Source organism: Salminus brasiliensis, chromosome 1 (genome assembly GCF_030463535.1).
Source record: "Salminus brasiliensis chromosome 1, fSalBra1.hap2, whole genome shotgun sequence".
In the NCBI taxonomy this organism is placed as follows: domain Eukaryota; kingdom Metazoa; phylum Chordata; class Actinopteri; order Characiformes; family Bryconidae; genus Salminus; species Salminus brasiliensis.
In genome coordinates this window covers 34,170,010-34,192,575 of record NC_132878.1, presented here as the reverse complement: position 1 = coordinate 34,192,575, position 22,566 = coordinate 34,170,010, and the positions used below count along the sequence as shown (strand labels likewise).

Sequence of the window (22,566 nt, the reverse complement as noted above, 5' to 3'; positions counted from 1 at the left end):
CACCCTCTTTGTCAAGTCTCACAACTTGTAAATGGTTTTTGTAGCAGCTAAGAGTGTTTCGGTTCTTGTTTGGGAATTTCTTTTGCATGCATGGCTATTTTGAGATCGCAGGATTTTCAGTGATGTTTAGGTTGGGGCACTGTGAGGCTTTCAGTTTCCAGCTCTTCAGGTTGTCCTTTTGTGGTCATTGTCCTGCTGTAAAAGCTCTTCATCTTCAGTTACTTTATAGATTGTAGGACAGGACAGTTGAATCGAAAATGAATCCCAACCAATATCTAGGACCCCTAATCGACATAAACCTGCCCTTGTCGATTATTTCATATTTTTTACTGTGTGTGTTCATGTCCTGTGCCCTTAAAAACACACTACTGTCTACAAGTCTGCAACATGGAAGAAACACAGAGCTGAGAAAATCAAGGTCAAATGTTTTATTAATTGTAAAATTGATTTGAGGCCATATCAAACAAGCACTGATAGACTGTGTTGTTTCCTTCTAGAATTTACTGGCATCAGATCCACTCCTCTCTCTACCAGTGAAATATTCTATGTGTCACTGGCTGCAGCACAAGCTCAAAGCAGAATTGATCCACCCCCATGCTTAACAGTTGGAGAGGTGTTCTTTTCCTGTTGGCCATGTTGTAGGCCATGTTGCTAACGCAAGTGGCAGCAATGCGACAAAGTGGAGTGATTCCACCTACTGGTCTAAAACCTGTCCCAACATTGACCCACAGTTTAAAACTACTGAACTAAACTACTCAGATATGTTTATCATTTTTCACAAACTTTAAAACCTGTGTGCTTTTTAACTGAGAATTTCATTGACAATTAAGTAATAATAGTGTGTATTTGTGTGTTATAGTTGCTGAGGGAGCTGAAGCACCCGAACGTCATCGCCCTCCAGAAAGTGTTCCTGTCCCACAGTGACCGCAAAGTGTGGCTTCTCTTTGACTACGCCGAACATGACCTGTGGGTGAGTTCAGACACAGTGATTCTCACCACTGCTGTCCCACTTTGGTATTTTACCTGCCTTGGGGAAGTCGGTCACTAGACACGCCAACCACTGATCACTCAGACTCAGTTATACACTCATGTTGTGTTGTGTTGTTGTAGCACATAATAAAGTTCCACCGGGCGTCCAAGGCCAACAAGAAGCCGATGCAGCTGCCCAGAAGCATGGTCAAGTCTCTGCTGTACCAGATCCTGGACGGCATACATTACCTTCACGCCAACTGGGTTCTGCACAGAGACTTGGTGAGCGCACTCACACACTCATCCATACGCACACACATACGTATAGACACAATATGGACCTGACTGGCATGACTGGCAACGGCATAGAAAACAGCTTGAAAGTGGGGCATTTTCTCCATCTTTGCATATCTTCTTAAATTCGCCTTTGAATACACTTCAAGATGCGTTTCTTAGTGTCTATTGGTCAGTTTCACACAAAATATAGTCAAAATAGAGCAGAAATGTACAAAGCCCACAATTTAAGCATAGGCACCCTTACAAGATAGCTGCAAGGCATGTACATCACACTCAAAATGTAAAGTAAGGTGCAAACCACATGTTCACACACTTTCTAAGAAATGGTAGCACTTCACAGAGGTGGTAGCACATCACAAAGATGGCATCACTTCACAGAACAGGAATATGCAGTTAATGAAACGCTAGTCACAGATTGTACATGTAATAATAGTAATGTGCTTAAAGGATTACGGTTGTGAGGCAGAATATGGATAATGCTAAACAATTAGTCAGTCATTATAGCATAATTTCTGTACCTTTATATTAAAAAAAGACCATGGATGCAATTTCCCAGTGTCCTTACACACTTAGTGTATAATTACTAGGCATTATTGGTGCTTTACCAGCAGCGTTTCCACAAGTGCCGATAAATCAGCCACTATAAAATAAGCCGCTATAAAGAATACACAGTACTTAATACATAATGTGTTGCCAAAGATGTGTAGCCATAACATACAATCAGCCACACCCCACCAAACTTTAGCGTGATGTGATCCTCCATCAGGTCCACACAATGCTTTCTTTCTACTATTCATTGTGTGTGTATGCATGTTGTATCCATGGTGTTGCTGTCAAGTTCCCGACTGATCACTTTTGGCCTGTATAGAAGATTTAGTTCATTGTCTATGATGGGATTACTCAAAAGTCAGACACCCCAACTGAGAACAACTCTCTCTCTCGCTCGCTCGCTCTCTCACTCACTCTTTCATTCAATTCAGTTTTATTGACATGGCAAATTCATTTGTATTGGAGCAATCATATATACATATATAGTACAAATTAAAGAAACATGGCTATACACATATGTCTAGGAAAGAGTGTTATTTATTACAATATAACTATAGAATAGAATAAAAACAGATTTGATTAGCATACTGTGCAAATAGAAATTCTAGTGTTAATTATTAAATGTACATGTTTGATGAGGAAAGAGAAACTATTGTGCTTTTTTTTTTTGTCTTTGTCACGCAAAACCTCCAAAATGGCAACTTTCCAGGAGAACTTAACCATGTAAAAATGATTGATTGTGTTCCAGGTCATTTTGGAGCATTTCTATTGGTCCATTCATCATGGAATTCTGCTACAGTGTAAAGCTGCCAGATTGTGTCAAAAAAGTGAAAAGCATCAAAAAGGAATATACATTTTTTTGTGTGTGTGTGCGTGTGTGTGTGTGTGTGTGTGTGTGTGTGTGTTACAGCGCTGACATATATCGGAAGAAGGTCATTATTAAGGATGTCTGGGGGAGTTCAGTGGCTTCAGTGGATCCTAATGGGCCCTCTCCTAATATAACCTCCAGTTTGTGTCTTTTGGGCCATGAAACTGGTGTTCATATCCTCCTCTCTCAGTACCCATGACTTTTTGAACCTGTCTTTCTCAGCGGCCAGGCTGTGGTGACTGAGTCTGTATTTGGTGAGGATGTGTCTCTGCTTTAGATCCTGGACAGTTGCAGGATATTTGAGTGTGTTCTTGTTTTAGGGTCAGTAAGCGGTTCAGTTTGTTTGGTTTGTCCAGTGGTTCTGGTAAGTGGTGTTCCGGTCTAATAATGTGCTTTGCTCTGATTGGTGTGCTGGTGAGAGAGTTTGGTCTGGTAGGGGTCAGTGTATTGGTCAGTCTGTGTAGCAGTTATCAATGTTGGTGATTAATGGATGTCTGCGTAAATCAGCTCTGCGGGCATTTGCAAAGGTTTTAATTAGGCAGTTTCACAGTCTTTCTCTTTCTCCCTTGCTCTCGCGCTGGCTGTCTTTTGTGCTCTCTCACAATTTCTCATTTTCTGTCTCTTTTCTGTTCTCATTCTCTCTCTGTCTCTCTCACACAGTGTCTTTCTCTTTCTATCTCTTTTGTTTATGATTTTAGCTGCAATATGTCTTCGGTTAGTCAGACTTTAAATCTGATTCCTGTGTGGGACGGAATATGCAAATCTGCTCACTATGCTGCAGTTATTACTGGTGTTTTGGTTGTGGTTGTTGAATGTGTCTTGGAGAGACTGATTGTGTGATGCGTTTACGCTGTTAGATTGTGGCTCAAATTCATCTCAGATCTCCTCGTGAAGCGGTTTGAGTGATGGGATTTGTATCTGGTTTAAATCTGTGTTTACACTTGCATTTATCCAGGCCTTATCCAGATATAATCCTGATACTGATTTGCATGAAGTGACCGGGTGTAAACAGGGTCTTTTACTCACTGTTAGTAGTTAATGGATCTCAGGTTAGGTTAGACTGAAATCTGATATCCGTGTGGGATGAAATATCATATAATATAAATATGTAAATAAATATAATTCTGAAGCCGTTTGAGTGATGGGATTTGTATCTGGTTGATAATCCTGATACTCAAGACGCATGAAGTGAGGTGTAAACGGGGTCTTTCTCTCTTTTGTTCCCATTCCTTCACTCACACTCTCATTCTCTTTCTCTGTTTCATCTTCTGTCTTTCTCTCACTCTCTCACTCTCTCTCTCTTTCTCTCAGTCTGGTGCTCTCTCTCTCGTGCGCGCGCACACGCTTGCTCGCTCTCTGATAGTGTATTGTTATATTGTTATGTCCAAAGTTTTCTCTTTCTCTCACACACATACACACACACATACACACACATACTCTGTTCCTGTGAGACTGCGGGTGCTAGTGTGTTCCCACGGGTGTGTGTGTGTATGTGTGTGCCTTTGCTCCTCTAAAGCAATGCAGTGTGTCGCAGCTGCAGACCTGCTCACCTCTTAAGCCTTAGTCAGACTGGAAGGCTGCAGTTTGTGTCGCCATGGGAGATAACCCAAACCCACCACGAACCAGGACCCTTTGCTTTCTCTAATTAAAGATGTAGTCTTTCTTACTCATACTGGTCATGTGTCACAAGCTCAAAGTAGTCCTATAAAGGCGCTTCCATGGATTTGGTGGACGCCCTATGAACCGCCGGGGTTCATTTATAGAGGCCAGCATTCCGTACCAGGCGTGTCTGAGCTTTTCTGTGAAACCTAAACCCATGGAATCAGATCTGGTCGTTTCTGATTTTGGCCTCGTTCATATGCTCTCCAGGAAATGATCACACACCAGAAGCTTGTGATTTGAATCGGATTAGTGAATTTCGGACCGTGTCCTTGTTAAGGGACACAGAACCTTATTGTTTGCGGCTCATATGAGAACTGGTCTGTTGCACTACGTTAGGAATTGTCCTTAATGGATCTTAAAGCGGTGTGTCGTCCACAAAATAACCAATTAACCAGAGGTGGAAACTCGACTTAAAGCTCCTCTATCCCTATGTGGTTCCCGTGGACACAGTGCAGTGGTCAAACTAACGTTAGCTAAGTTACGTCAAAGTTCTTATAGGTAAGTTTGCTTACTTGGCTGCAATCTTTTGAGCAACGGGGAAATATATATCCAGTCACACAAGAGCAGACTCCCGTGCGTTCCCCACTAGTACCACAATATCATCCATCGCCCCCCGCTTGCGCCATAACCGACAAGCAGATTGGCTCTTTTTGTTGAGGGGCGGGACTTTATGTAAGCAGATGCCCTGTTGAGACTTTGAGATCTCAGTTATGAGGCTTAATCCTCTAAACATGTGTGTTTTTTAGCCCGAGTTAGCTGGAGCATGGACTCTGCTGGGAGGTTTAGCCTACTAGCTTATTTATGTAAGCCTAGCTAGACATCTACAAGTTGAACAGGACCTAACTTGTTACATCACAACTTTCAGGGGTTTTAGTCGGCCATATTTGAACATGTTCTACTATGAGCAGATTGTTGTGCTGCTAACAACAAGCTAAGGCTAACCAGCTTCTCATTCCTGATTCAATTAGAAGCAGTTTAGCATTTCTTATCAACAGATTGATGGTTTAACATTTATTGAATGATTGTTTTTGAATTGTACACAGTGTTGAGCAATCTGAAATTTGGATTGGACAGTTCGTTTTGAAAAAAGTGGATGCTGACCAACCCTAGAGCATTTTGCCCACAAAAGTATTAAAATATAGATTTTACATGTATTTATTGAGCATAAATATCCAACATTAAATGTCTTTGTTGGAAAAAGAATGTGCACCTTTTGCTTTCAGTAACTGGCATGACCCTCTTGAACAGCAATAACTTCAACCAAATGTTGCCAGGATCTTATGATCAGTCCAAAACAATGGATTAGAGGAATTTTGAGCAATTCCATCTTACAAAACTGCTTCAAGTCCTCTCTATAGTCATGAACAGTCCCCATAAGACTGTAGATCTAAAGTTTAAACCCATAAAGAAATAATAATACAGACTAGTAAGAGAGGAAATAGTGACTGGGGGAATGCTAACATGAGCAGATGGATGGATGGCTGTGATGGTTGGATTAATAGGTGAATGGAAGGATGGTCAGTAAGACGGACTGAAGTGTGGGTTGGTTTTCCGTTCCACTCACTACTGTATTCCCGGATTAGGGTATTGAGAGATTAGTCAAAGTGATGCAGTCTGATATGAGGGCTGCGGGTTAGCTGAGGGTTATTTCATCTGCCGCCGTGTTCTCCCTTCATCATCAGTGCTTGCTTATGTAATCTCATCATCCCTTGTTTCCAGATGGTCTGTGGGTCAGAATCTCTGATCTCTGATTGGTTTGGATGACTCATTGTTGGGGCTAGTGATTTTCGCCATTTTCCCTGTTTGTATATCCTTGTTTTACAGCAAGTACTATTGGAATGTCTCAACAAGAAATCCTTTTGTCAATATGAATTAAAAAAGGGAGAATATAACAATGGTTTATTACATGGTGTGACCTCTCAGTGACATAACTACTAGAGCGAACAGGGAGGGAGCGATAGCACAGATGCCTATGGGCTTCCTAAAATCTTCGCTGGGCAACCTACAGGCCCGGACTGCCCACCGGGAGTTAAGTAAAGAAAAAGTTTACAGTCCTGATGAGCATTTTACTTTTGTTGTTGCTGTTGGGCAAGGAGGGTGGACTCGAGTCACACTCAGGTTGAATTAGCAGACCTCATTACCAGAGGTAGGAATAAGTCACACGTGCAAATCGCAAGCAGTCAAGTTAAGTCAAGTCTTAACCTTCAGTCCAAGTTACATTGGTAAAATTCAGGCAAGCCAATTGTGAGCCTTATAGCGAGTCCCTGCTATAAGTAAACGTCTCAAGTCAAGTCATACAAAATGAAGGTGCTATAGCTCAAGTTTCCACATTGGGATCAAGTTAAAAGACAGTGGTCATGAAGAGCTCTGCCAGGCACAGGAGGTTGTAGATGCAGAGGATTAAAAAAAATCCCAGAACACTTTCATTTACAAGTAAAACAACACCAACATGGCCAGGTTAGGCACCTCCTAGCCTGTTTAGCCCAAGAGCAGATCACAAGATAAGCAAAGAAGTCTCCAACAAGCCTAAAATATCATCACAGGATCTACAGGGAGCTCTCACCACTGTTGATGGTAAAGTACAGCATCTACCATGAGAAGGAAACCAGACACGTTTGATTTCTATGGGAGGTGTGCTTGTAGGAAAGCAATCAAAAATAAAATCAGAGGAAGACTAAAGTACTAAAGCTAGTCAGAGAACATTTAGACAAAGATCGTCTGGAAATATGTGCTTTGGTTTTGCCCTGATTTTGATTTTGAGCCTCTACAATCTCCCACATCTGATTTCTAGTGCATATCCTAGGTCACATCAGTTAAATGAATTGAGTTGCAACTTGATGCATCAATTGTTTTTCAATATGCCAAACAAATATGACCTTACCTTTCCAACTTTATGTAAAGCAATTTAGTGTTGTTGCATTGGCAACTGCAGTCACTGCTAGCTAGCATTTGTTTTTCCCCTTTATCTTAAACACACAATCTACTGTGTGTAGCGCTCCAGTTCCTTTTCTCAACCTGAAGGTTCTTCTATAATAAAAGCCTCAATCTCCACTAAAGACCCACACCACCAGAGACTCAACACTAAACCTGCACTTACACCCTTAAGACTTCACTTACACGGCAAAGACTCAAGACTCGACTTCACCGTAAATATTGATTGGTGTGTTCTGTAGACTGCTTTCATTTAGACTTGTGTGGAAGTAATGAAAAGGCTCTGATCTCGGAGCCAGACTCGTGTAATGTACCCACTGTGATTCTTATCCAATGCTCTGTTATTCTGCTGTTTTGTTTTCCACCCTTTAGCTTCCTGCCATTGTAGACAGAAATCTGCTTCTGCTCCATCAGCAGGCTGGTGTGTGTGTGTGTGTGTGTGTGTGTGTGTGTGTGTGTTTGTTTGTTCTTTCGTTTTCTGCTTTTCTTTGCTAAAATTTTCTTTTGATTTGTACAGTTCTCACTTAGGTTGTTAGGTTGTTTTTTCGTGGGTGATTTTTGTGGGTTTGTCTTGTGATAATGATCTGATCAGTCAATCAATCAATGAGTTAATCAGTAATAAGCAGTCTTCTCTCTCTCTATCTCTCTTTCCCTTTCTTTCTTTCTCTCTTCTCATTCCCCCTCTCCCTTTTATTCTCTCTCTGTTCCTCTCTCTTTCCCTTTCTTTCTCTTTCATCCCTCTCTCTCTCTTTCTCCCTCTCTCTCTCTTCCCCCCTCTCTTTCTCTCTCTCTTTCTCTCCTGAGTCATGGTCCTCATTAAAAAGGTCCTTTTATGTTCACTCAGTGTGCTATAGCCTCACACACACACACACACACACACACACACACAAACACACAAACACACACACACACACACACACACACACACACACACACAGACTGCCCCTCCTTCTTTGCCCTCCCGGAGCCATAGGGCATATTTCTGTCCCCTGTCCTTCAGTGCTATATCTCTTATTAGTGAGCGAGAGAGGAGGAGGAGGAGGAAGAGGAGGAATAAAGAAGAAGGGAGTGAGGGAGCGAGGGAGAAGTGCACAAACCAAAGTGTAAGGGAAGTTTGTTATTTCAGAGAGAGAGAGGTGTGTGTGTATGTGTGTGTGCGTGCGTGTGTAGAGGGGTGGGATTTGTGTCTGCGGCACTCTGAGTGTTACATAACTCTTAACGTTCCACTCAAAAAGGGACACGTGCACTCATATGGTCACACACACATATATGATCACGCTTGCATGCTCAAAAATATAATATGTGTATATTTATGTGTTTTAAATATTACATATATAATTATATACAGAATATAAATATTATAGTTTAATGAAAAGGTTGTTCACACATATACACACACATGCACCCACGCACACACACACACCCTCCTGCTCAATGCTTGGCAGCTCTTATGTAAGCCCCATGTACATGTGTGTGTGTGCTCATATGCATGTGCACATGTGCCTGCAAGTCTGTATGTATATGTGTGTGTGTGTGTGTGTGTAAGTCATCCTTACTGCTTACATTGCAGATATATGCCACTGATTCTGTATCACTTTTCTACCGCAGTACAGCAAATGCACACACACACACACACACACACACAAACACACACACACACACACACACACACAAATACCCTCCAAAGCAGCATACTAGCTCTTGAGTGCTGCTGTATTAATGGTAACCAAAGGCTGAGATGCATAGACTAGTATAAATACAGCCTTCCACTGTTATGCAACACAACACTGATCCTAATACACCTGTTTGTTTCCTTGTTGTCTTGAGTGGTTAGTGTTATATGTATTGTATGTATTGTGCTGTGTAATTCTTGTATTGTGTTGTGTATCTATGTAGTCCTGGGTAATGTGCTGCTATTGTTTGTTGCACCATAGGCCTATATAATCACATTTACCAGTGTAGAAAAGGCTGGACTTGCACTTTCTATACCTTTTCACTTGGAAAAGAGAGAAAATTTAACCCCAACATTCGGATTGGTTAAAAGGTTAATTTGGGGGGGGGTATTCATCATCAGGTTTACTGTACTGTAAGGCAATGGTTTGTTTGTCCATGTGCGCATAGTCATTCTTTAGGTCATTTTAATGGAGCTCTTCACAGGCTGTTGAATGGCTCAGTTGTCTGAGTGGACGTCTGTTGGTTGATATAACGGAGTTGGCTATTAGTGTTCTCCTCCAAGCGTGTTCAGCTGTCCAGTGTCATTGCTTTAGTGGCAGTCTGAAAAGAAGCAGTTGGATGGCTTGATGTAACTTAGAGGGAGCACTGGTGACATTGTGTGATAGGGGAGGCCCAGACTACAGGGTGGAAACTTAATTGGGATAAACAACAATAAAAAGATGTGACGTATATAGCTGAATTGATAGATCAGTGGATCGATCACTTTATCAATGCCAGAGAGAATGTCACACATAACGGCTTAAAGCATAAAGTGGAAATAAAAAGCATTACTTATATACAAAGATAAGAAACAAAATATGATAAAATATAAAAAATACATTAAAATAATTCATTAAAAATAAAAAATAGTATTATTAAAAAATGTAGAAGCATGAACAGTAAACCTGTAGGTAGTTTATGACTCTGGCCTACACTTAAAGCAAAATGGGTTCTATATGGTACAAAGAAAAGGTTCTTGAAATACGTTCAAGTGGTGGAACGCATTTCGGTTCTGTATAATTTTTGTGTTTTCTGTTACAGAGCTGAACCATTTAACTACACAAGAAGCATTTTAACATTCAAAGGGCTCATTAACCTGTCACAGTTCTACATAGATCCGTCACCTTTACTAAAAAAAACCCTTGAGGGAAGAACCCCCTTTTGTGCTTTATATTGTACTATAAAATGTCTTCAGATGCAGTACACTAATAGTAACCATTCTGTAAACTGTGTCAATATGTCCTCAGCTGCTGTAGGCTTTGATAGTCTGAGAGCGCAGGAAAGCTTCAGCAGCTGTGCAGGTACCAAAGCGATTAACAGACGGAGACAAAACTTTTCTGTTGTCCGTGAGGACGCAGCTAACCCTCAGTTGACCGAGGCCATATGACCAAGGTGACCTTGTTGTTGTCTCTTGTGGATTTCTCAAGCAGCAGTTTGGCAGTTAACGAATCAGGAAGCTTACATCAATACTTGATCCCGTTGTGTGTGGTTTCATATACAGTCACCTAGGCCATAGATCCACACTGTTAAAACACAGTGAAGAACCTTTTAAAGGTCTAAAGAACCTTCACTTGATGTGAATCTAAGGGTTCTTCCCAATCATATCTCCCTATTATAATCATGTTTCTTTATTTTGCATCGATCAAAGAACCATTTATAGCACCTTCATTTTGTTTTTACAGAGAAAAGGGCTCTTTGCCTTGTTAACAGGATCTATACATTGGTTGAAGACCTTTAGTAGAAGGTAGTAGAAGAAGGCTCAGGCTGATGAGTCAAAGAAACCTTTTTTAGTCCTGTGTAGAACTGCTTGGGTGTGAGCTGCATTGCACTGTTTAAAATAAAGGTGCTTTGTTAGATTTTATTGTTGGTCCCATGAAGATTTTTGGAAATGAGATGTATGTGTGATGATTTAACAAGTTGAAGTACAAAAATTGTGCTTTTATTAAGCCAAAATGTTTGTCCAAAGAACCTTTTGTAGCACCATTAGAACGTACACACAGCACATAGAGCATAGCAGGATTAATATGGAGATTGAGGTTAGGTGTATTAGGTATTAAGGTTATATGCAGTATTAGCAGTATTAGGTACTGAACTACATAATTCAGTGGAAAAACCCCCATAGTGATTGCATTACTCAACTGTTTGCGTGTGTGTAAGGTCAGGCATGCTCTCAAGTTCCAGGAATTAGATTCATCACTTAATCATGAGTCTGTGTGAGGGTGTAAGTAAAGGCCAAGCTTTTTTCCCTTAGGTTGTTTATTTAAACCTTGCTGAAATTCTGTGTCACCATGAAGAGATTCATTTAATGCTTCCACGTCCGCAGACTTCAACCTCTGTAGCAGATCCTATTATTTTGTGGTCCTGAAGCTCCGGAGAATTAAAGCCAAATGGTTACACATTGGCATGCTGCTGCCATAACCAGCCGAAGCAAACTCTATGACCCTCCATGTTGTTTGTCGTGATAAGTAGGGCTAGCCGTTGTGACATTACTGTGTCGTGTATGAACGTCTTGTGTTGTGCATTACAGGTCTTTTCTGTACTTCTGTATTTTCCACTGCAACCTTATATGAAGCGTCTATGAAGTACAGGCTATGACTGCAGTCATATGACAGCCTGCAGTCGACTTTAGTCATCTCTCATGTAATTACACAGTTCTTTCTAATGTAAGTGAATGAAGCTGCCAGCTAGTGCAATGCTTTTAATGTACATGGCAACCCAAGCACAGGTTTGACTTTCATAATGTAGGTGGTTACAGTCTTCCTGTTACAATCTGAATAGTCGTGCAAATGTAGGTACCCTGCGCAAGGTTAGCAATCGCAATGCTCATTGTTATCTTACACTCCACCAACAGTCTACTTTCATGCCTTCTGCCTGCGTCGTTTGAATAGCATTTGTGCTCGCTAATATGTCTACGCTGATGGGCACGGTGGTCTCAAAATGAGGTGTGTTCAGGTCCGTTTCTGGCGTATTGCTTTCCTGGCAACAGAAAACACAGGTGCACCACTGACTAAAACGACCTAGGCAGACATCAACAGTCAGACGTTCGTTGCTATCTTGGCAGTGAATTGTTAACACAGGCGTGTGCACAATGCCCGTACACCCCTGCTTAGCGCCAAAGAAATAGCAATCCGCCAAAGTCAGACTGCACCTGGCTCTTAAAGGGAATTGCGAGTAACGCTGATTGGTTTATTGCACGTTATGCCCAAAACACACCCATGATTAATCAGGAGACTTAGTATATAAAATTTTTTGATACATTGTTACTACCTACCTTCTTTATTTGTGTATTGTTTGTGCCCACCACAAAGATCTCACTTTTGTTTTTTTGTTTGAACGTATTAATCAGCACCTCATCTCATCTGAACTGTGTGACTGTGTAATTTACTCAAACACAAAGATCAGATCAGATCAGATCAATATCGGCTGTTTCAGTTCACAGTGGAAAAATATAAACATACATTTATACTGTTTGATATGAATGATTAGGATGTTTAGTGCCTTACAGTTGCTGTCAGTATCAGCCACAAAATTTACATATCGGATCGGTCAGGTCCTACATGATGTATCCCCTCACAGCCACACACACACACGCGCGTACGCAGTGATGTGAATGTGTTTGCAGGTGTTGCTGTTGGTGTTCTGCGTTTTGAATAATGGAGCTCATTAGAGCTGCTGTTGCCATAGCAACACCGTCTGTTTTCTTTTTTTTCTGCTAGGTGCAATGAGACGCTGTCGGCACACTCAGAGACACTCAAGGGTCTCAGGCACAGGAAAATAATGAAATAATTAGGACAGTGGATTGTATTATTCTGTGCTCATAGATGTTCTCTTTCTCTCAGGCTTGTTGTGGAGAGCACACCGCCCCCAGTAAAAAAAAACAACAACAAAGGTTCCCAAAACACAAATAGTGAAATAAATAACAGGCAGCAGTGAAGTCATGATAAATGCAGTAAATGTTCTAGCTACTGTTTACAGTCCTTTTTTACAAAGTTTACAATTGTTCAAGGGTTTGATTTGTCTTGTTCAGTGTGTGGTTTCCAGCAGGATGTTCAGGGATTGTAGAAGGTCCTGGAGGTCTTCTGGGCCAGGGTTAACCAGCTTTATGCTTCGATGCCTTTAGAATAGGTTTGCTCATCACAGACATAAAGCTGTTTACGTTTTGTTGCTTGAACATTTCTGACTTCTGGTGCTTATGCGTGAATCAATCAATCAAACTGTACTTTATTATAGCCATTTTATACAAATCAGATTGTCAGACACATAAAAAAGGTAGGACACCCTATGAAAACCTTGGTCTTTTTAAATATATGTAAACGTGGGCATAATAAACATGGAGATAATATAACTGAAATAATCATTTGTAAAATATAACAAATAGAAATGCAGTTTTCTTTTAAGGCACAGGGACACCCTATGTCCTAATAACTGGTGTTTCCCCATTTGGCTAAAATATGAAATATTTCCTGTGATGATCTATTAGTCTCTGACATCGACTGGGAGAAAGTTTTTTGTCCTGCTCCTCCATGCAGAATTCTTTCAGCTTTAGTTTTTAGACAAATGGTCTCACATTTTCCTCAAGCGTCCTCTGATACAGTAAAGAAATCCTACTGGATTTTATGTTGGAGAGCTCTCCAGCCCCAAACCATGACATTTCCACCTCCATGCTTCACAGCTGCTATGGGTACTAGTGCTCAGATGCTGTGTCTGGCTTACGCCAAACATGCCCTCTGTTACTCTGTCCAAATAATTCAGCTTTGGATGAATCTGTCCAAAGCTCATTGTTCCAGATGACCTGGTCTTGCTCTGATGATTTGTGTTCAAGGGTCAAGCAAGGGTTTCCTCCTTGCACACTTCCTATCAAAAGTTTCTGAGATCTGCTACCGACTTTCTGAAGGCCCCAGAAAGCTCTTTGGATCGCACCATGGTGATCCCACTTACTTTACCAATCAAGAGCAAACAGACAAAACAGGCTCCTCCAAAATCTCCTCTAATTATGTTATAATATTAATTGTATTCATGTTATTTAATTTTATACTAATTTTTAAAAGACATTTCTTCAGTACTTATATTATTTCCATCTCTCAATATGGATCAAATGAAGATCAAAGCTCAATATGTTTACATGTATATTAAAAAACACTTTCATGATATGAATCATCACTTTCATCATATATCTAAAATTCAGCTGAAAGATGTTCACAATAATTCTACCAAGGGAAAGTCCACTATTTTGTTTTTCCTCTTCTTCAAAGTAAAGTGGGTTAGGATGCTTTTAGGTATCCTTTTTTTGCCAGCAAATTGGTGGAGCCTGTTGCCAAGAAGGCTGATTAACAGTCTGTGAGGCTTTTGACATGCAATTAAAAAATAGTTTAGTGAGGGGTAATTTGATAGTATCTAGTATTACAAATGTTTGTGTTGTTGGTTGTAAATGATTGTAGTAACATTCCCAGTGCTTTTGCATGTCATGCCGTACTTGCTGTGTTGTATCTGCTGCCTTTGGACCTTCAGGCTTTTTAGTGTTATCCTACTATCCTTGACTATTTCATTTTTTTTTTTTTCATGGCATAGCCCATTTTAAGGCGCAAATTAGTTATTTAAAACAACTTTGCAGGGGTTTATTACAGGAACTTTCAGTCTCTGATCACCTTCATTCAGCTTGCAGCTGTTTTATTCAGTTTGAGTCAAACCTTTTATTGGAATTTGTAGAACTTTTAACGTTTCACTTACCTTTCATTTGTAATTTGTATTATTTTTTATATATATTAGTTACTGCTTAACTGTTGTTTTGTGGTTTACATTTCCACTCTTTTATTGATTTATTTATTAATTCATTTATTGGGCAGATTATTTATTACTTATATATGTTTTTATCATATATAATATTAATTATTATAATGGTTTATTTAAATTTGATTTGTTACTGATTTTTTTTATTCCTATTTAATTCCTCTATATTTTATGTATTGCTTCAGCTATTCTGTGAAAAAGAGTCATCCTTAATACACTCTGTGTTTAAGTAAAGGTTGATTCATTGATTGACTGATTGAATAAATGAATGAATGAATGAATGAATAAATGAATGGACCAGTAGCAATTTTCCAACATGTCTTCCTTGTCATTGTAAGCTACAGGGACACAGGTTACAATGGTGACAGTTTAGTATTTTATTTGGTAACAGGAATACACAGTAGATGGTGTTCCCTCATGGGTATTTGTGCTCAGGACGTTTTGTCTTTGTCTTCCACCGTGTCTGTTGTTAAAGTGCACACCGTTGTTGTTGTCAGGAGCACGATATACATAAACTAAGCCACAAAATGAGACCCGTTGTGCAGTGCTTTTCTGAAAAAGCCTATAGATGTGGGATTTGGGGAAAAAAAGGCAGTCCACCTTGTTTACCCTGAAGACATTTAGAGGGCATTCCGGCTGTTTTGGTGTGGGATTTGGAAGACATGCTAATGTCTCAGTGGTTTGGTTTAGAATTGATGGGTTGGTTTGGTTTGGTCCAGCCTTGGTAGGTTTATGGAAATGCTATGAAAAGAACTTCATTCCATCTCACCCATGCCTGCACTATGACAAGAGTTTCAGCAGCCCTCTAAGGCCCTTTATTGTTCATTATATTCATATTATTCATACTTGTGACATAACACTCATAATAGCTATAATAATTAATCTGCATATGAACGGCTAATGCTGAGCACCTGTTTGAGTTTTGAAATAGAGCAGTAATCTGAGAATCAGAGCCACGAGTTCTAATAAAATATGCAGAAGTTCTGTTTGGTAAAACACAGCAACAACTAAACATTGGAACCAAATAATTAAGAATACCTGATGTACGGAAAGTGAACGTAAAAGCATGGATACCAGATATACAGGCAGTTTCAGTGCTTGACACACTCTGCATCACTGTGCTCTGAATTTCGACAATGTTGGAATAATTCTTGTCATGATGTTTAATCCCAAGAAGTCGGAATTGCGCTTCTCTGTATGTATGGGTCAATCAGCCGAGTATGCATCAAGACTGCCCTGTGATACCAAAAAAAAGAGAAAACTCATCAAATCTATACTGGATTTTAATTATTTTGGAATGGGCTGGGGTGTGGAAAGCTTGTGGGACAGTGTTGGGAAAGATGTGAAGAAGAACAGAGCAACAACTATAGAAGGCCTCTGAATACTAATGAAGAATGTGTGGAAAGCAGTTCATTTAGCTCATTTTAAGTGGTGTGAGAAACGATTAAGACAAGAGGAACACACTTTGATGATGTATTTTATTTTGGTTATTGTTTATCAGTGATCATTACTGCCAGACTATTTTGGTATCTTTAAAGGACCCATGGCAGACTAGGGTTCAATTCTACAGCTGGGCGAGAACACCACACTGCACCAATAATAGGGTGACCATATTTTAGTTTCCAAAAAGGAGGACACTGGGGACACACGAACGTCCATCATGGTTGGGATGTCATGGTTGGGGGGCTTCAAGTAAACCTGTAGTTTTAGGACTGCGGGAGGAAGATAAATACCTTGAAATTCCTGCAACAGTATTAATGAACATCAATACACAAACATGGACTCATTAACCCAATCTAATGAATAGCTTTATTAGCCTATATTGCTAAATCAGCTCGTTTCAGATGGATAAAAAAATATAAAGAATAAATAAATATATAAATATCTTGTAGCACCTTTTACAGAACTTTTTTTTTATTATTTTAATGGCAACATATAATACACAGTCCGACAGGCATTGATTTGATCACTGATTTAAAACTCTTGGATCTTTTGGATCTTTCAGAAGTTTTGATTGGGTGGACAACATTTGTTTTTATCTAGAAGAGATATATGTTTACATTTGCATTGAGGCCTTTTAGGCTGTGGTCAATCATTTGTGACATGAAGGAGTTTGACCAGTGGTTAATGTAGATGCAGGTATGTGTATACCAACAGTGGTGATGGGAAGGTCCTCATAAAGTCAGGTGAGAACAGGGATGATCACACTTTGGACTGGGTATATGCCACGTCCACAAGCTCTGCCTCAAGATGCTTTAATGAAACCTTTTGTTTGTTTGTTTGTTTTTCTACACAGTACATTTCAAAAACACGCACATGCCATTGTTGCTGTTGTATAACTGTATGCTGGAAAGTACTGCCTGATGTGCTGGATACTAGCACCCTGTCTAAAGCTGTGGGTGAGCCAGTACATCTTCCTGCCCTGCTGAATGATGTCTCTCTGCTGATAAAGGAACTCAACACTCTCCATTAAACTGGCTTTTTTGACTTTGACTGTTTTTCTTTCTCTCTGTTGTAGAAACCTGCCAATATCCTGGTGATGGGGGAGGGGCCAGAGCGAGGGAGGGTCAAAATTGGTAAGAGCATTACAGAAGAGCGTTCACAGCAATTTGATTTAAATCCGATTCTTTAGGAACCAGTTTTGTGCGCAGTTCGATATGATTCATTCATTAAGGTATTTTGGTATCGTTCTGAATAATTATTTAACATATACATATGTGATTGGTGGAGCTGTTTACACATAAGTGGAATATAGACAGGAGATTCAATACATCAGAAATGTTGGGGTGTGCAAATGAACATACTGTCATTTGCATTTTTCCATTGATTTCCATTAAAACTTTTTCCATTGAGAGTTTTTCCTTCTCATGTAAAGTTGTCATTTTGGAGATATGAGGTTTTGTTCTGACAGCAGCGATATATTTAACTAAATACAGCCAGATTCAGACGTTTTACATGGGGAGGTGGAGTAATGTTACTACAGGATGTCTGTAAAATATATAACCGATTTGCATGGAAGAAATCTCGGTATAAATGACTGAGATAGGAGGGGCTACTCCAAAAAAATGTGAAAATCTTGATAATCTTATATATCACTAATAGTAATAATGGAATTATAGTTAGAAAATTAGCAGTCACACGTTCATAGCATGTATGTAGGATACAGGCTACGCTACACAATGGCTTGCCTTATGCTACCAGCAGCGTCTCACCTCTGTGGAGTCCTTTGGTTAGTTCTTCTGGATTTGGCTGAGGTTTGCAATATATGCCATATGGTAATATTTACCCACATGTTGATTCATTCAGGATTAATATAACCTGAGGTTATTTTTACAGCTCGGTTCACAGAAGGTAAAATTTGCCTGAATCCTTACTGAAGCAAAAGAGCACACAGTCCGTAAAAATGACTGACATGGTGCATTTGGACAGGACTAAAATCACTGAGAAACTCTGGTAATAATTACCCCCTTCTCCCAGTGGAAAGCTAATCCCATCCTAATAGGGCTTATTGCTGTAATTGAATCACCGAATGCAGTTGAACCACCGCTTTCAGATGCATTTCTACAGCTCTACAGCACTGTGGAGCATGACTCAGTTCCTTCATCATCTTGCTGTATTGATTCTCAGTGTGAACGATTAAATGGATCACAGTACGCTAAGCTGTCAGCTCCTCATTGGGCGCTAAGCCACAGAGATTGTTCTAAGCATCCTAAGAAACTGTGTTTTTTCCGTTCGCTTCGTTTGACCTCAGTGCTGACCCTGGCCTTGGAGAGATTGAGCAGACTACAGGCTCAGCACATTAGAGGTCATGCTAGTTGACCTCTCCCGGGCCAGGGGTAGATAGTGCTGACTGTCAGACCTTGTGGTCACTCTGTAACTTTGCGTAACTTCATGTGGAATACTTCAGAGTGATGTTAGCAGTGGCTATTTCTGCCAGCCTCTGGAATGCTGTGTTGCGAGATCTCCTGGAATTGTAATTTGTAGAACTAGAGCCAGCCACGATCTAGATCACCGCCATTTAAAGAACTCAGTCTGGGGGGACAGTTTATCCTTTTTGTGCTGTTTTATCCTTTCTGTCTTCTCTAGCCTGAGTTGGGCAGGATTAAGTGTGCATATAGGTTCAGTACCTATCAAAAGTACTTCAGGAAAGCACAACCAGGGAACTGGCAACAGGGTCATGGGCACCTAAGGCTCCCTGATGTGATAACGTCACTGATGTGATACTAAACATATTAAAATAAAGTTATAAAAAAAGTTATATTGAATAAAACAAAATACAAACAAAATATACACAGAATACAGAATATACAAAGACAGGAGGGATCCGTGGAAATTCTTTGATATATACATTTATGAGACGGGTATAGTCTGAGAGAGAGTGGAGCTAAATATATATATGTATGTTTATGTCTATTCCTGTTGTATAAAGTGACTTAGTGATGTTGTCTATAGCAGTGATATATATATTATATATATATATATATATATATATATATATATATATATATATATATATATATGTCTATATATATATATATATATATATATATGTGTGTGTATATATATATATATATATATATATATATATATATATATATATATATATATATTTTTTTTTTTTTTTTTTTTTTTTTTTTTATAATTGCCATTTTGGACATACAAGGTTTTGATCCAGCAGTGATAATATGCATGCAATACAGTTGAGACTGTAACAGTGTTCGTATTTGTGTGCTGAAATGCCATTACTGACGTGCGTGGGTGAATATTGCGGATTGGATTGATCTCCCGAACTGCCTGAAGTGAAATTGAGTTGACCTCTGCTCTGGTTTTCGAAGTGTCTCGACCAGTCTGTGAGAGCGAGCTGGTCAACAGGCGATTAAGTATATATTAATAGACTTAGATAAAAAAGGGTTAGGGTGAAAGTAGTAATCTGGCAGGTGAAAGGTTTAGATTAGCCATTGGTGCTGATGTAGCTAAAAATGCATGGAAACGAGGAGACACTGGGTTACGTAATGTCATTTGAATCATTCTGTTCAGTGACTAGTCACTTTAGTAATGGACTAGCTACCAATCCATGGAGCATCCAAGCGAAACCATATGCTGAAACCTATGAGTAGTTACAATGGCACATTAGCACGTATGAGGAACTGTTACGTATGTGTACCATGCCCAGTTTCAAACTGCCTTGGTGCTTGTATACAGGGACACTGCCACCCAGAAGTGCTGATGACCATAATAAGAGCAACCACTTAGCATGTACTAACAAATCAGCAGGAAGGATATCACAGCAGTATTGGTCTTTTCACATTTGGTACTGATGTCCTGTTGTGTACTTCTGTGTGTTGTAGCGGATATGGGTTTTGCACGCCTCTTTAATTCTCCTCTGAAGCCTTTGGCTGATCTGGACCCAGTGGTTGTCACCTTCTGGTACCGGGCGCCGGAACTGCTACTGGGAGCGCGGCACTACACCAAAGCAATCGGTAAGTTAAACTGGTACATAAACGGCAACTCAAAAGAGTATTAAATGGAGAACTTGGATTGAGCATGGTGACCCAAGGCTAATGTAAAGGAGATTGCACAAGCTGGATGTGCCCAGTTGTACACTTATGTCAGCAGTGGGTTAGAAGGCACATCTGGATCATGTTGGACACACAATGCATGAATCATTCTGTAGCGACTAATGTGTGCTAACTAATTCAGTCCAGCTCAATTCAGACTTACTTCTGTAGAGCTCTTCACAAGGAAGGCTGTTGCAAAGCAGCTTTACAGAGATCCAGGTCGGAGCTTCTTCTGAGCAAGCCAGTGGCGACAGTGGCAGGGAAAACCTTTATCAGATCCAGAGGAAGAAACCTGGAAGAAACGAGAGGAACCAAACTCAAAAAGGGAACCCATCCTCTTCTGGTCGACACCGGATAGCACACAAAACACCTATGCAGTTGGATATCCCACAATTTACCCCTATATTACTTCAATCTCCCTCTTGGTGGCTGTAACAGAGCAGAGTGTTTAAGCTAGCTAGCAGTTAACAGTGAACACTACCTATAGTGAACACTACCTATAGATTATGCCCCTTTCAGGTAAAACGCTGCAAGTTTGCAATTGTAGTTTACATTTATTTATATAAAAGGCAATAATCTAGCTTAAATACTTTTTTTTAAATTAATATTTAACAAAACGAATGTGTCCCCTACATGGAAAGCACTGCAAACTTGCTGGGTTTTTTCCTTAAAAAACAGTTTGGCCAAAAGTCAAATAAATATGATTGATTACTTAACCCAGATGTAGAAATATTTGCTTTAGAAATCTACCAATAAACTACCTCTACAAGTTAAAATAGCAGTTTAAGAAAAAGCCATTGATGGGCTCTATTTAAATATTTAGGGTAAAATTGAAGTGGTCATTCAGATGCTGTTCCACCATTTATCACCATTTAGTTTTTGTTGTTATAGAACAGAAGTGGGGACCTCCGGTCCTGGAGGGCCAGATTCCTGGACAGTTTTGTGCTTTTCTTGTTTAAGCAGACCTGATCAACTCACACATTACCTAGCAGGTTTAGTTGTTGTGTTAGAACAAAGAAATCACCAAACTGTGCTGGACTCTGGCCCTTGGTACCCCACCCCGTTTATGGACTAAAGTGAGTCACGCTGTGATTTAAACCACATCAGTTTGTCTGTGCGCAGCGGGAATGTATTTACAGAGCCGAGCTTGGTGACATCCTAGGTCCAGTGTTTGTTAGCAATGTTAGCCTAGCATAATAAATGTCTTGGCTGATCAACCACTTCTTTTCTGACAAACTATTCCTTTAAGTTATAGTAGTGAGTAATGGAAGCCTGAACCTACCACTGTCTCCAAGGCTTTTAAGGGGTTAAATATAAGCTGTGTGTGATAGCCGGGCCGTGAGTAATTCTGATACCATACAGGAGCTGGACTTTGCTCTCTGACCACTGCCTTTTAGCGATTATTTGCCTAATATTTGCATTAACATTTGCTCATTACCCTGTGTAAGCATGCTCACATGCTTATACGTGTAAGTGATAGCACTGGTAAGCAGTTTGTCTGTGTGTTGTTTGCATGTTTTCCTATCTGTGTGTGTGTATATTCTTATACCCATAATCACTCTGACCTGAGTGTTTTCCCAGGCCCCACCACCCCTTGGCTCCACTGATAAACCCCCCTTCACCTTATCAAGCATCGTTCACAAACCTGGAGAGCGATCCCAGCTGTGTGCACACACACACACGTCTCCAGCAGGATAATATCTGCCTTAGTAATACACACTGCACATGTTCTGTTATATTAAAGGCCATTATAGACCCTGCATGGTCCTGCAGCTGAAGTGGCCTGTGAATAAGCTGGGGAAGGCCCCTTATGTCCCTCCTTCCTCCCCCCACTAGTGTTTATTAACACTTCTCCTTTACACCATGTGCTTGTGGCAACAGTCAGGGATGTGGAAAGGCATGATTTAGAAGGTGACGATTGAGCTGCGTACGTTTCACAATGTTGGAGATTATAGGACAATACTGATTTCAGAGGGCTAAAATTCTGTTAATCCATATTGTCAGCCTATTTAAATACATATGTAGATTTAACTACCATCTAGCAACTACCTTGAATACCATAGCAACCACTTAGCAACACTATAGCAACACCGTAGCAACCACCTAACAGCAGCATAGCAGTCACCTAGTAAGCTCCTGGTAGCCCCCTCGCAACCACCTGAAATACCATAGCAACCAGCAAAAACATTTCCACCCTATGGACCACGTAGCAGCAGCCTTGCAACGGCCTGA

The 22,566-nt window shown here is 40.1% G+C and overlaps 1 protein-coding gene across 3 annotated transcripts in view; it reads left to right on the top strand.

Moving 5' to 3' along the window:
* Positions 1–22,566, top strand: part of cdk19 (cyclin dependent kinase 19) — an 84,569-nt gene that overhangs the window by 39,421 nt on the left and 22,582 nt on the right. For all 3 annotated transcript variants that reach the window (XM_072678287.1, XM_072678278.1, XM_072678298.1), the window contains exons 3-6: positions 860–970; positions 1,111–1,251; positions 17,295–17,352; positions 20,125–20,256. In XM_072678287.1, coding sequence (XP_072534388.1) covers positions 860–970; positions 1,111–1,251; positions 17,295–17,352; positions 20,125–20,256 — 442 coding nt within the window. The remainder of the gene's footprint in view (positions 1–859; positions 971–1,110; positions 1,252–17,294; positions 17,353–20,124; positions 20,257–22,566) is intronic.